This window comes from Balaenoptera borealis (genome assembly GCF_965194805.1).
Source record: "Balaenoptera borealis genome assembly, chromosome: 8".
In the NCBI taxonomy this organism is placed as follows: domain Eukaryota; kingdom Metazoa; phylum Chordata; class Mammalia; order Artiodactyla; family Balaenopteridae; genus Balaenoptera; species Balaenoptera borealis.
Window position 1 is genome coordinate 99,024,084 of NC_138865.1, and position 13,015 is coordinate 99,037,098.

Below are 13,015 nucleotides of genomic sequence, written 5' to 3' on the forward strand. Positions count from 1 at the left end.
GAGATCATATGGTTTTTATCCTTCAGTTTGTTAATATGGTTTATCACATTGATTGATTTGCATATATTGAAGAATCCTTGCATTCCTGAGATAAACCCCACTTGATCATGGTGTATGATCCTTTTAATGTGCTGTTGTATTGTTTGCTAGTATTTTGTTGAGGATTTTTGCATCTATGTTCATCAGAAATATTGGCCCGTAGTTTTCTTTTTTTGTGACATCTTTGTCTGGTTTTGGTATCAGAATGAGTTTGGGAGTGTTCCTCCCTCTGCTATATTTTGCAAGAGTTTGAGAAGGATAGGTGTTAGCTCTTCTCTAAATGTTTGATAGAATTCGCCTGTGAAGCCATCTGGTCCTGGGCTTTTGTTTGTTGGAATATTTTTAATCACAGTTTCAATTTCAGTGCTTGTGATTGGTCTGTTTATATTTTCTATTTCTTCCTGGTTCAGTCTCAGAAGGTTGTGCTTTCCTAAGAATTTGTCCATTTCTTCCAGGTTGTCCATTTTATTGGCATATAATTGCTTGTAGTAATCTCTCATGATCCTTTGTATTTCTGCAGTGTCAGTTGTTACTTCTTTTTCATTTCTAATTCTGTTGGTTTGAGTCTTCTCCCTTTTTTTCTTGATGAGTCTGGCTAATGGTTTATCAATTTTGTTTATCTTCTCAAAGAACGAGCTTTTAGTTTTATTGATCTTTGCTACTGTTTCCTTCATTTCTTTTTCATCTATTTCTGATCTGATCTTTTTTTTTTTTTTTTTTTTTTTTAGGGTTACAGAAGTTCTCTAAGCATCTTTCCTTGACATGTAACATAATAAAAAAGCATTGCCCTTGACTTTTTTTTTTTAAACATCTTTATTGACGTATAATTGCCTTACAATGGTGTGTTAGCTTCTGCTTTATAACAAAGTTAATCAGTTATACATATACAATATGTTCCCATATCTCTTCCCTCTTGCATCTCCCTCCCTCCCACCCTCCCCATCCCACCCCTCTAGGTGGTCACAAAGCACCGAGCTGATCTCCCTGTGCTATGCGGCTGCTTCCCACTAGCTATCTATTTTACATTTGGTAGTGTATATATGTCCATGACACTCTCTCACCCTGTCACATCTCACCCCACCCCCTCCCCATATCCTCAAGTCCATTCTCTAGTAGGTCTGTGTCTTTATTCCCGTCTTGCCACTAGGTTCTTCATGGCCTTTTTTTTTTTTTTTCCTTAGATTCCGTATATATGTGTTAGCATACTGTATTTGTTTTTCTCTTTCTGACTTACTTCACTCTGTATGACAGACTCTAACTCCATCCACCTCATTACAAATACCTCCATTTCATTTCTTTTTATGGCTGAGTAATATTCCATTGTATATATGTGCCACATCTTCTTTATCCATTCATCTGTCGATGGACATTTAGGTTGCTTCCATGTCCTGGCTATTGTAAATAGACCTGCAATGAACATTTTGGTACATGACTCTTTTTGAACTATGGTTTTCTCAGGGTATATGCCCAGTAGTGGGATTGCTGGATCGTATGGTAGTTCTATTTGTAGTTTTTTAAGGAACCTCCATACTGTTCTCCATAGTGGCTGTATCAATTTACATTCCCACCAACAGTGCAAGAGAGTTCCCTTTCCTCCACACCCTCTCCAGCATTCATTGTTTCTAGATTTTTTGATGATGGCCATTCTGACCGGTGTGAGATGATATCTCATTGTAGTTTTGATTTGCATTTCTCTAATGATTAATGATGTTGAGCATTCTTTCATGTGTCTGTAAGCCATCTGTATATCTTCTTTGGAGAAATGTCTATTTAGGTCTTCTGCCCATTTTTGGATTGGGTTGTTCGTTTTTTTGTTATTGAGCTGCATGAGCTGCTTGTAAATCTTGGAGATTAATCCTTTGTCAGTTGCTTCATTTGCAAATATTTTCTCCCATTCTGAGGGTTGTCTTTTGGTCTTGTTTATGGTTTCCTTTGCTGTGCAAAAGCTTTTAAGTTTCATTAGGTCCCATTTGTTTATTTGTGTTCTTATTTCCATTTCTCTGGGAGCTGGGTCAAAAAGAATCTTGTTGTGATGTATGTCATAGAGTGTTCTGCCTATGTTTTCCTCTAAGAGTTTGATAGTGTCTGGTCTTACACTTAGGTCTTTAATCCATTTTGAGTTTATTTTTGTGCATGGTGTCAGGGAGTGTTCTAATTTCATACTTTTACATGTATCTGTCCAATTTTCCCAGCACCACTTATTGAAGAGGCTGTCTTTTCTCCACTGTATATGCTTGCCTCCTTTATCAAAGATAAGGTGACCATATGTGCGTGGGTTTATCTCTGGGCTTTCTATCCTGTTCCATTGATCTATATTTCTGTTTTTGTGCCAGTACCAAACTGTCTTGATTACTGTAGCTTTGTAATATAGTCTGAAGTCAGGGAGCCTGATTCCCCCAGCTCCATTTTTCGTTCTCAAGATTGCTTTGGCTATTCGGGGTCTTTTGTGTTTCCATACAAATTGTGAAATTTTTTGTTCTAGTTCTGTGAAAAATGCCAGTGGTAGTTTGATAGGGATTGCATTGAATCTGTAGATTGCTTTGGGTAGTATAGTCATTTTCACAATGTTGATTCTTCCAATCCAGGAACATGGTATATCTTTCCATCTATTTGTATCATCTTTAATTTCTTTCATCAGTGCCTTATAATTTTCTGCATACAGGTCTTTTGTCTCCTTAGGTAGGTTTATTCCTAGATATTTTATTCTTTTTGTTGCAATGGTAAACGGGAGTGTTTTCTTAATTTCACTTTCAGATTTTTCGTCATTAGTGTATAGAAATGCAAGAGATTTCTGTGCATTAATTTTGTATCCTGCTACTTTACCAAATTCATTGATTAGCTCTAGGAGTTTTCTGGTAGCATCTTTAGGATTCTCTATGTATAGTATCATGTCATCTGCAAACAGTGACAGCTTTACTTCTTCTTTTCCGATTTGGATTCCTTTTATTTCTTTGTCTTCTCTGATTGCTGTGGCTAACACTTCCAAAACTATGTTGAATAATAGTGGTGAGAGTGGGCAACCTTGTCTTGTTCCTGATCTTAGTGGAAATGGTTTCAGTTTTTCACCATTGAGGACAATGTTGGCTGTGGGTTTGTCATATATGGCCTTTATTACGTTGAGGAAAGTTCCCTCTATGCCTACTTTCTGCAGGGCTTTTATCATAAATGGGTGTTGAATTTTGTCGAAAGCTTTCTCTGCATCTATTGAGATGATCATATGGTTTTTCTCCTTCAATTTGTTAATATGGTGTATCACATTGATTGATTTGCGTATATTGAAGAATCCTTGCATTCCTAGGATAAACCCCACTTGATCATGGTGTATGATCCTTTTAATGTGCTGTTGGATTCTGTTTGCAAGTATTTTGTTGAGGATTTTTGCATCTATGTTCATCAGTGATATTGGCCTGTAGTTTTCTTTCTTTGTGACATTTTTGTCTGGTTTTGGTATCAGGGTGATGGTGGCCTTGTAGAATAAGTTGGGGAGTGTTCCTCCCTCTGCAATATTTTGGAAGAGTTTGAGAAGGATAGGTGTTAGGTCTTCTCTAAATGTTTGATAGAATTCACCTGTGAAGCCATCTGGTCCTGGGCTTTTGTTTGTTGGAAGGTTTTTAATCACAGTTTCGATTTCAGTGCTTGTGATTGGTCTGTTCATATTTTCTATTTCTTCCTGGTTCAGTCTCGGCAGTTTGTGCATTTCTAAGAATCTGTCCATTTCTTCCAGGTTGTCCATTTTATTGGCGTAGAGTTGCTTGTAGTAATCTCTCATGATCTTTTGTATTTCTGCAGTGTCAGTGGTTACTTCTCCTTTTTCATTTCTAATTCTATTGATTTGAGTCTTCTCCCTTTTTCTCTTGATGAGTCTGGCTAATGGTTTATCAATTTTGTTTATCTTCTCAAAGAACGAGCTTTTAGTTTTATTGATCTTTGCTACTGTTTCCTTCATTTCTTTTTCATCTATTTCTGATCTGATCTTTATGATTTCTTTCCTTCTGCTAACTTTGGGGGTTTTTTGTTGTTGTTCTTCCTTCTCTAATTGCTTTAGGTGTAAGTTTAGGTTGTTTATTTTAGATTTTTCTTGTTTCTTGAGGTAGGATTGTATTGCTATAAACTTCCCTCTTAGAACTGCTTTTGCAGCATCCCATAGGTTTTGGGTCATTGTGTTTTCATTGTCATTTGTTTCTAGGTATTTTTTGATTTCTTCTTTGATTTCTTCAGTGATCTCTTGGTTATTTAGTAGCGTATTGTTTAGCCTCCATGTGTTTGTATTTTTTACAGTTTTTTCCCTGTTATTGATATCTAGTCTCATAGCGTTGTGGTAGGAAAAGATACTTGATATGATTTCAATCTTCTAAATTTACCAAGGCTTGATTTGTGACCCAAGATATGGTCTATCCTGGAGAATGTTCCATAAGCACTTGAGAAGAAAGTATATTCTGTTGTTTTTGGATGGAATGTCCTGTAAATATCAATTAAGTCCATCTTGTCTAATGTGTCATTTAAGCTTGTGTTTCCTTATTTATTTTCATTTTGGATGATCTGGCCATTGGTGAAAGTGGGGTGTTAAAGTCCCCTACTATTATTGTGTTACTGTCAATTTCCCCTTTTACGGCTGTTAGCATTTGCCTTATGTGTTGAGGTGCTCCTATGTTGGGTGCATAAATATTTACAATTGTTATATCTTCTTCTTGGATTGATCCCTTGATCATTATGTAGTGTCCTTCTTTGTTTCTTGTAATAGTCTTTATTTTAAAGTCTATTTTGTCTGATATGAGAATTGCTACTCCAGCTTTGTTTTGATTTCCATTTGCATGTAATATCTTTTTTCATCCCCTCACTTTCAGTCTGTATGTGTCCCTAAGTCTGAAGTGGGTCTCCTGTAGACAGCACATAATGGGTCTTGTTTTTGTATCCATTCAGCCAGTCTATGTCTTTTGGTTGGAGCATTTAATCCATTTACATTTAAGGTAATTATCGATATGTATGTTCCTATTACCATTTTCTTAATTGTTTTGGGTTTGTTATTGTAGGTCTTTTCCTTCTCTAGTGTTTCCTGCCTAGAGAAGTTTCTTTAGCATTTGTTGTAAAGCTGGTTTGGTGGTGCTGAATTCTCTTAGCTTTTGCTTGTCTGAAAAGCTTTTGATTTCTCCATCGAATCTGAATGAAATCCTTGCTGGGTAGAGTAATCTTGGTTGTAGGTTTTTCTCTTTCATCACTTTAAGTATATCCTGCCACTCCCTTCTGGCCTGCAGAGTTTCTGCTGAAAAATCAGCTGATAACCTTATGGGGATTCCTTTGTATGTTATTTTTTGTTTTTCCCTTCCTGCTTTTAATATTTTTTTCTTTGAATTTAATTTTTGTTAGTTTAATTAATATGTGTCTTGGTGTGTTTCTCCTAGGGTTTATCTTGTATGGGACTCTCTGTGCTTCCTGGACTTGGGTGAATTTTTCCTTTCCCATGTTAAGGAAGTTTTCCACTGTAATTTCTTCAAATATTTTCTCAGACCCTTTCTTTTTTTCTTCTTCTTCTGGGACCCCCTATAATTTGAATGTTAGTGCATTTAATGTTGTCCTAGAGGTCTCTGAGACTGTCCTCAATTCTTTTCATTCTTTTTTCTTTATCCTGCTCCCTGGCAGTTATTTCCACCATTTTATCTTCCAGCTCACTTATCTGTTCTTCTGCCTCACTTATTCTGTTATTGCTTCCTTCTAGAGTATTTTTCATTTCAGTGATTGTGTTGTTCATCACTGTTTGTTTATTCTTTAGTTCTTCTAGGTCCTTGTTAAATGTTTCTTGTATTTTCTCCATTCTGTTTCAAGATTTTGGATCATCTTTACTCTCATTACTCTGAATTCTTTTTCAGGTAGGTTGCCTATTTCACCTTCATTTATTTGGTCTTGTAGGTTTTTACCTTGCTCCTTCATCTGTAACAAATTTTTTTGTTGTTTCTTTTTTTTTTTTTTTTGATGGGTGGTGCTGTATTCCTGTCTTACTGGTTGTTTGGCCTGAGACGTCTAGCACTGGAGTTTTCAGGCAGTTGGATAGAGCTGGGTCTTGGGTCTTGGTGCTGAGGTGAGGACCTGTGGGAGACCTCACTCCGATTGATATTCCCTGGGGTCTGAGGGTCTCTTTAGTCCAGTGGTTTGGACTCGGACCTCCCACCAGAGGAGCTCGGGCCCAACCTCCAACCTGGGAACCAAGATCCCGCAAGCTTTGTGGCGCAGTAAAAAAAAAAAAAAGAAGAAAGAAAGAAAAGAGAGCAGTGCAATATCAAAGAATAAAAAACAAAATAAAATTAGAAAGATAAAAAATATATTAGGAAAAATAAAGCTATAACTGAAACAACTGCAACAAGGTAAAGTAAAACCACAGCAGAAAAAAGAAAAAAAAAAGGGGGGGCGGGTTGGGGAACAAGCCAGAAGGAGAGATCACTAACAAAGTATAAAGAATAAAATAAAATTAGAAAAATAAAAGATTTATTAGGAAAAATAAAGATATAAAAGAATCAACAAGGTAAAACAGAACCCCAGTCTAAAAGAGGAAAAAAGAAAAGAAAAAAAAAAGCCTCGGCTCTTGGGGTGGAGTTTAGGTGGGGGGTGGAACTCAGGCAGGGGCAGAGTTTTGGGTGGGGTGCGACCTAGGGGGGTAGGGGGAGTGACATTTGAGCATGGGGCGGGGCCTAGGCAGGGTGACATTCAAGCGTGGGGCGGGGCCTCTGCTGAGGACCTGCTCCCGGAAGGGGTTAGGCAGCTCGTGGAATGGAGCGCCTCTGGAGTGTGGAGTTCCAGAGTTTGGAGGTAGGGACCTGAGTGGGGTTTAGGCCAAGCACGGTTGGAGGGGGTCTCAGAGGGGGTCTCCGAGTGTAGAGGTGGGGCCCTGGGTGGGGGTGTAGGGGCAGGGTTTGGGCTCTGCACAGCAGGAGGGAGGCTCTGAGGGCAGAGGATTAGGCCCGGAAGCCCAACAGGCTCCCTGTGCCCAAGTGGACAGGGAAAGCGTTGGCCCCGTTCCCTTCTGTTCCTTCGCGCCCCTCCCCCACCATCTCCCCCAGGGTTTCCTCTGTCCCCGCTGGACCCCTAACTATGGGTGCGTCCCACTGGGTGTAGGAACTCCTTCCCTCCCCCAGCTGCCCCTCAGGGGTGCCGGTCCGGAGGTCCAGCCTTTACTTTTGCTCCCCCTTCCCTCCCTCCCTCCCACTCCCTCAGGACCCCCGGCGGCTGGAGGGGGTCTCGGTGGGCAGAGGATCAGGCCCCGGATCTCAGCAGGCTCCTGGGAACCCAAGTGGGCAGGGGAAACCTGGCCACGCTCCCTTTTGATCCTCTGCCCTCCCAGTGGTCCCCCAGTTTCCCCCTTCAGGAGTGGGATCCCTTCCCCTCCCCCAGCTGCCCCTCAGGGGTGCCAGTCCCGTCCCGCCTCCACTTCTCCTCCCCCATTGCTCCCCCCAAGTCCCACATCCTACCCGGTCCCTGGGGGTTCCTCCCATCCCCTTAGGTGTCCGTGGTCCCCCACTGGTGCCTGGTAGGAGCCCCAGTTGTGAGGAGACGCAAATTCCGTGTCCTCCTAGTATGCCATCTTGACTCCGCCCCCTCTTTTATTTTTTTTATGATAGCCATCCTAATGGATGTGAAGTGGTATCCCATTGTGGTTTTGATTTTTTCTTTTTTTTTTAATAAAATTATTTATTCATTTATTTTTGGCTGCATTTGGTCTTTGTTGCTGCCTGCGGGCTTCTTCTAGTTGCGGTGAATAGGGGCTACTCTTCATTGCGGTGCGCGGGCTTCTCATCACAGTGGATTCTCTTTGTTGCGGAGCCCTGACTCTAGGCGCGTGGGCTGCAGTAGGTGTGGCACGTGGGCTCAGTAGTTGTGGCTTGTGGGCTCTAGAGCCAGGCTCAGTAGTTGTGGTGCATGGACTTAGTTGTTCTGCGGCATGTGGGATCTTCCCAGACCAGGGTTTGAACCTGTGTCCCCTGCCTTGGCAGGCGGATTCTTAACCATTGCACCACCAGGGAAGTCCCCTGTGGTTTTAATTTTCATTTCCCTAATTATTAGTGATGTTGAGCATCTTTTCATGTGCTTATTGGCCATTTGTATATCTTCTTTGGAGAAATATCTATTCTAGTACTTTGTCCATTTTTGAATCAGGTTTGTTTTTTTTTTTTGTCCCCGAGTTTTAGTAGTTCTTTATATATTCTGGATATTAATGCCTTATCAGATATGTAATTTGCAAATATTTTCTCCCATTCTGTTGGTTGCCTTTTCACTCTGTTAATAGTGTCCTTTATTGCACAAAAGGTTTTCATTTTGATGTAGTCCAATTTGTCTGTTTTTTCTTTTGCTGCTTGTGCCTTTGATGTCTTATCCAAGAAAATCAGAGCCAAATCCAGTGTCATGAAGCCTGATGTTTTCTTCTCTCTATGCAATCTTGATCTAGCCTCTAATAGCAGTTTCTATTTGTCTGCTAGTTAAACATAAATATCTATCTTTCCCGCACCCTGCCCTTGTCATTAGCATGACTGTTTAAAACCTGGCAGTTTTGCTATCAATCCACAATATAGATACAGCTGCTCTCTGATGAAAGGCTAAGACAAGGTGGAGTAAGTTCTGAATGACCTTGATCTTAACCCTGATCACAGTGAAAGGGACCAGGGGAGAGTAGACTAGGTGTTTTTGGAATCAAAAGGACCTCACCCCAAATCTGCCTGCCTCTGCCACTGCTAGCTGGGTGGTTTGGGGCAAGTTCTGCCTCTTTGAACTTCAGTTTTTATTTTATTGTTTATGTTTAAAATGGGGATAATAATACCTACCTTGAGGTGCAGTTGTGAGAATGACAGATGATGTGTATACATGTCTGGCTCTTGGAAGCTGGGAGCCCTAATTATTAATTATGCTGTGTTAGACTTGGTTGTCACCCAGTACATCTCCTCTACTTGACCACTAGCCCGTGAGCACCTCCAGGGACCGGTGTAGCACATCTTCATCTCTCGATCCCAACACTTGGTCCCAAGCCTAGTCAGTGGTAGGACCTCTGTAGGCCTTTGTTGAGTGAATGATTTGGAAGGTGAAAAAACATTCCCTTGCCGCCAGCCTGAAAGCCACATCCCTGTCATGGCACATGGGTGTGAACTTGTGAGTCTGAGGATTCATGTGAAATACATTCTTGCTCTTGGAATGTATTTCTTTCCACATATGGATGCCAAACGATGCCCAACTTGTCCTCTCTCCTCTTCACTGCTACTGTTTTTTGTTTACTTTCCAGGTGAAACTGATCCTGCATCCCAGAGGGAATTTTGGAAGAGGTTTCAGTGGAGGTGAAAACCAAGTGCCTGAATGGTTTTATTGCTGAAAGTCCTGAGTCTGGGAAACCTCTCAGTCTTGGGGTTTCCCTCAGAATGAAAAACAAGGGGAAGCTGACTGGCAGGTACACGGACAAGACAGAGATCTTTTGAATTCCCGACTTTATCAAAGTTTGGTTTGATAGATTCTGTACAGTTCTGTTAGGTTACATTGAATTTGGTACTTAGGTGAGTATGGAGCAGATCAGATTTTTGTTCTGGTTCCATTCAAATTTTTATTCTCTGTACAAAGTAATACCATTGGCAACTTTAAAAAAGTTACAGCGTGCAGTGTTTCTTGACATGGTAAAGTGGCCAACATTGAGACTGAGGAAATACATGTATTAATTTTGGATCATAGTTCCTTTTCTAAGCCTATTTTTGGACTGCAGTTTGCTGTCATCAACACCAAATTTTCTTCCTCGGTGAAGTATTTTCTCAAAGACAAGTCTTTATGAGTAATCATCAGAGAAAGGAAGCAGGTTAATTTTACTTTGAAAGCTCTGTTGGGTGCCAAAGCTGGTAGGGTGTGCAAAAATACAGGCTTGAACTGTTTCAGAAATGGATTTTAAAAGAATTGTGGCTAATGTTTTTCATCCCAGTGACTATTTCTGAGTTCAAATTTAGTGGAAGATGATTATGATTACTTAACAGAAACATGATCAGACAGGTATTTTATATCCTGGTACGTTCTTTATGCTCTCTCACTGGGCCAGCAGACCCCATATGTCTAGTTTCCACGGTCTAGACCCTCCCTAGTGTTGTCAGCCCACCGTTGACAACGTCCAGTTTAAAACATAGATCTGACTAAGTCATGCTCCTGCTTAAAAATCCTCACTAGCTATCCCACTTCTCCCAGGATAAAGTCCGAAGACATCCCAGGCTTGTGTGAGCTGATCCTCCGTTGAGCCTATACGCTTGCTTCCTGGCTCTTTCATAGCCTTTTTAGAACCCTTCACTTATTCACATAACAAAAACTTAGCCATTTCAAACTAAACGAGTTAGTGGCATATAGTACACTTACAATGTTGTGCAACCACCACTATGATCCAGTTTCAGAATATTTTCATCACCCCCAAAGGAAACCATGTACACATTAAGTAGTCACTCCCTATTGCCCCTCCCCCAGCCCCTGGCAACCACCAACCTACTTTCTGTGTCCCTGAACTTATCTGTTCTGGACATTTCATACGTATAGAATCATTGTGTGGAATATTGAATGGAATCATGTATAATATATGACCTGTGTGTCTAGTTTCTTTTATATAATACAATATTTTTGAGGTTCCTTTGTGTGGTGACAGTACTGTATTAGAAATTCATGCCTTTCTATGTTTGAGTAATATTCTATTGTATGGATATAGCACATTCATCTGATGGTAGACATTTGGATTGTTTCCATGTTTTGGCTATTATGACTAGTGCATGCATGTATGTGTATTTGCTTGAGTACCTGTTTTCAATTCTTTTGGATATATACCTAGGAGTGGAATTGCTGGGTCATATAGTATTTCTATGTTTAATGTTTCAAAGAATTGCCAGACTGTTTTCTTCCCTTTTCTCTCGTGTTTCTATAATACAATATATTCAAGAAAATTTCTACTGTAGTACAGGTATAAGATACCTTTAGTTATAACAGGCTGTATATGTATCTGACGGCAGGGATTAGGTCTTATTTATTTGTGAATCTCCAATACCCGGGACAGGGCTGCACAGAGAATGTACGCAAAAAATGTTTGTAGAATTGGATTGACTATAGAGGGATTATATGCAGTTTTATCCTTGAGGAAGATGTGGTGTATGTGGTAAGGCTGTGAATATAAGTGATGGGCTAAGTGGAGATAGGGGGGTGGGTGAAGTGAAGAAGACCCTCCCTACTCCTTTGGACAAAGGGAAAGGAAGACCAGTGTGGTAGAACTAGTTATCTATAGACCTGGCTTCTATTGCTGGTTTGCCTTTAACTAACTCATTATAATTTTCTGAGAAGTTCAGTTCTCCTCTTTGTCAAATGAAAAGATTGAATATTTTAGTGATATTCCATTTTTTGGGTTTGTTTTAAGCAACGGGAACTGTTTTATTCATATGAACTCACTGGTGGAAGCCCAGTATGCCTTGGTGGGGGGAAGGGCAGAGTTCAGAGCAGGGCACAGACCAGAATGTGGGGCAGCCCCTATCCCTGCAGCCCCAAGACCTTGGCAGGACCCTGAGACTCAAGGTCCCAGCACATTCAGTAGCTCTGAGAGACCTCTGTTCTAGAAAGGTCAAGGAAGCATTAATGCACACAAGTACATATTATTCTGCAAAAAAAGAATTTTTTCCAAACAATAGAGGGGAGCTTAAGGATTGAGACAGCAACTTCAATGGGAAAAGAACAAAAGATCTGATGAAAAATTACAGTGAGTAGTACATTTGGTTAAAAGGGGGTCCGCAACCTCCTTCTCACCTCCTCGTACTTAAAAAGAAAAGATGTTGCAGGTTGACTTCATGAGCAGAATTGTCAAACATTTGTACTCTCCTAACTGAATGTTTTCCTGCTCCATGAGAGCACTTCCTCTGCAAATGTCCTGCCTGGTGTCACAGCTGAACGTGTCGCTGGGCAGGCCTGGTCTGGTCCTTACTTTCTGGGTTTCCTTTTTTTTCTCTCTCTCTCTCTCTCCTGGCAAAATGTTTTGAAAACATGACATTTACACTCCACCCTCATGTTATCTTTTCTCTCTAGTTCTTTGCTTTTGAACTAGCCTTGAACATTGTGAGGGTTAGCTGAGGCCCCCAGACCACTTCCTGGCACGCCTATGGCATCAACAGGCCATAACCTCTCTCTCCACCGGATTGCTGCTGATGCTTGGCTTGCTTTGGTCTTGTTCAATTTTTTATTTCTGCTGAAGCTCATTTTTAGGCAACACTTCTGCAAATATACTGCCTGAACCTCAAAATCTCTTCTATTTATTCAGGTTGAGGCACAGAAGTCATTCAGGCACTGAGACCGAAGTTGGTTTACACGGATGTCTGAATTAGCCCCCAAACCATGTTGTTTTTATTGTGAATATCCCTACGTGTCATCATAGAAACACAGTTCAAGCAGTGTAACCACAAACAGTATTCACATTCCACTATTAACCCTCTTGTTCATTTTTTTTTTTTTCTTTTTTTTGTGAGGCTCTTCTGGAAATTCTACAACTTCTTTTAAAACAGATTTTCTGGACAATGACTGCCCCTTTTGGTGGTAGAGCCCTATTATAAAAATAGAAAGGAAATTTATTTTCAATATCCCTCTCATTTTACTTGCTTAACAGTTGCTTTCACTCCAAAATGGGCATGAACGTAAACACTGCAGTATTTTCACCATTTCTTTAAATGCTTTTTAAGAAAGGGAACTTACAGTTTTCCGGAGGATACCTGTATGACGTTAATCCCTCTTGCTCCACCATGATGCTGTGGGACTAGTGGAGGATTGGATGCCGTAATCCTTTAAATATCACTTCAAAAATGATTTAGAAAAGCTAAAGTCTGTCTTGTAAGCCCCAGAACTTGTCTCAGATCTTGCCTCGATCAACTTCCAAAGTATAATGCAACGTGATTATGTTCCTCTGGGGAAACCTGTGAAACAGGTCTTTGAGCTCCATTGGATGTGTCAGAGTTTTAAT

At 40.4% G+C, this 13,015-nt stretch overlaps 1 protein-coding gene across 2 annotated transcripts in view; it reads right to left on the minus strand.

Moving 5' to 3' along the window:
- Window positions 1–13,015, minus strand: part of PTPN3 (protein tyrosine phosphatase non-receptor type 3) — a 149,121-nt gene extending 136,106 nt beyond the window's left edge. The window contains exon 1 of one of the 2 annotated variants that reach the window (XM_082403831.1): window positions 12,751–13,015. In XM_082403831.1, coding sequence (XP_082259957.1) covers window positions 12,751–12,799 — 49 coding nt within the window. In that variant the 5' untranslated portion in view covers window positions 12,800–13,015. The remainder of the gene's footprint in view (window positions 1–12,750) is intronic. The other variant, XM_082403836.1, reaches the window with a different exon arrangement.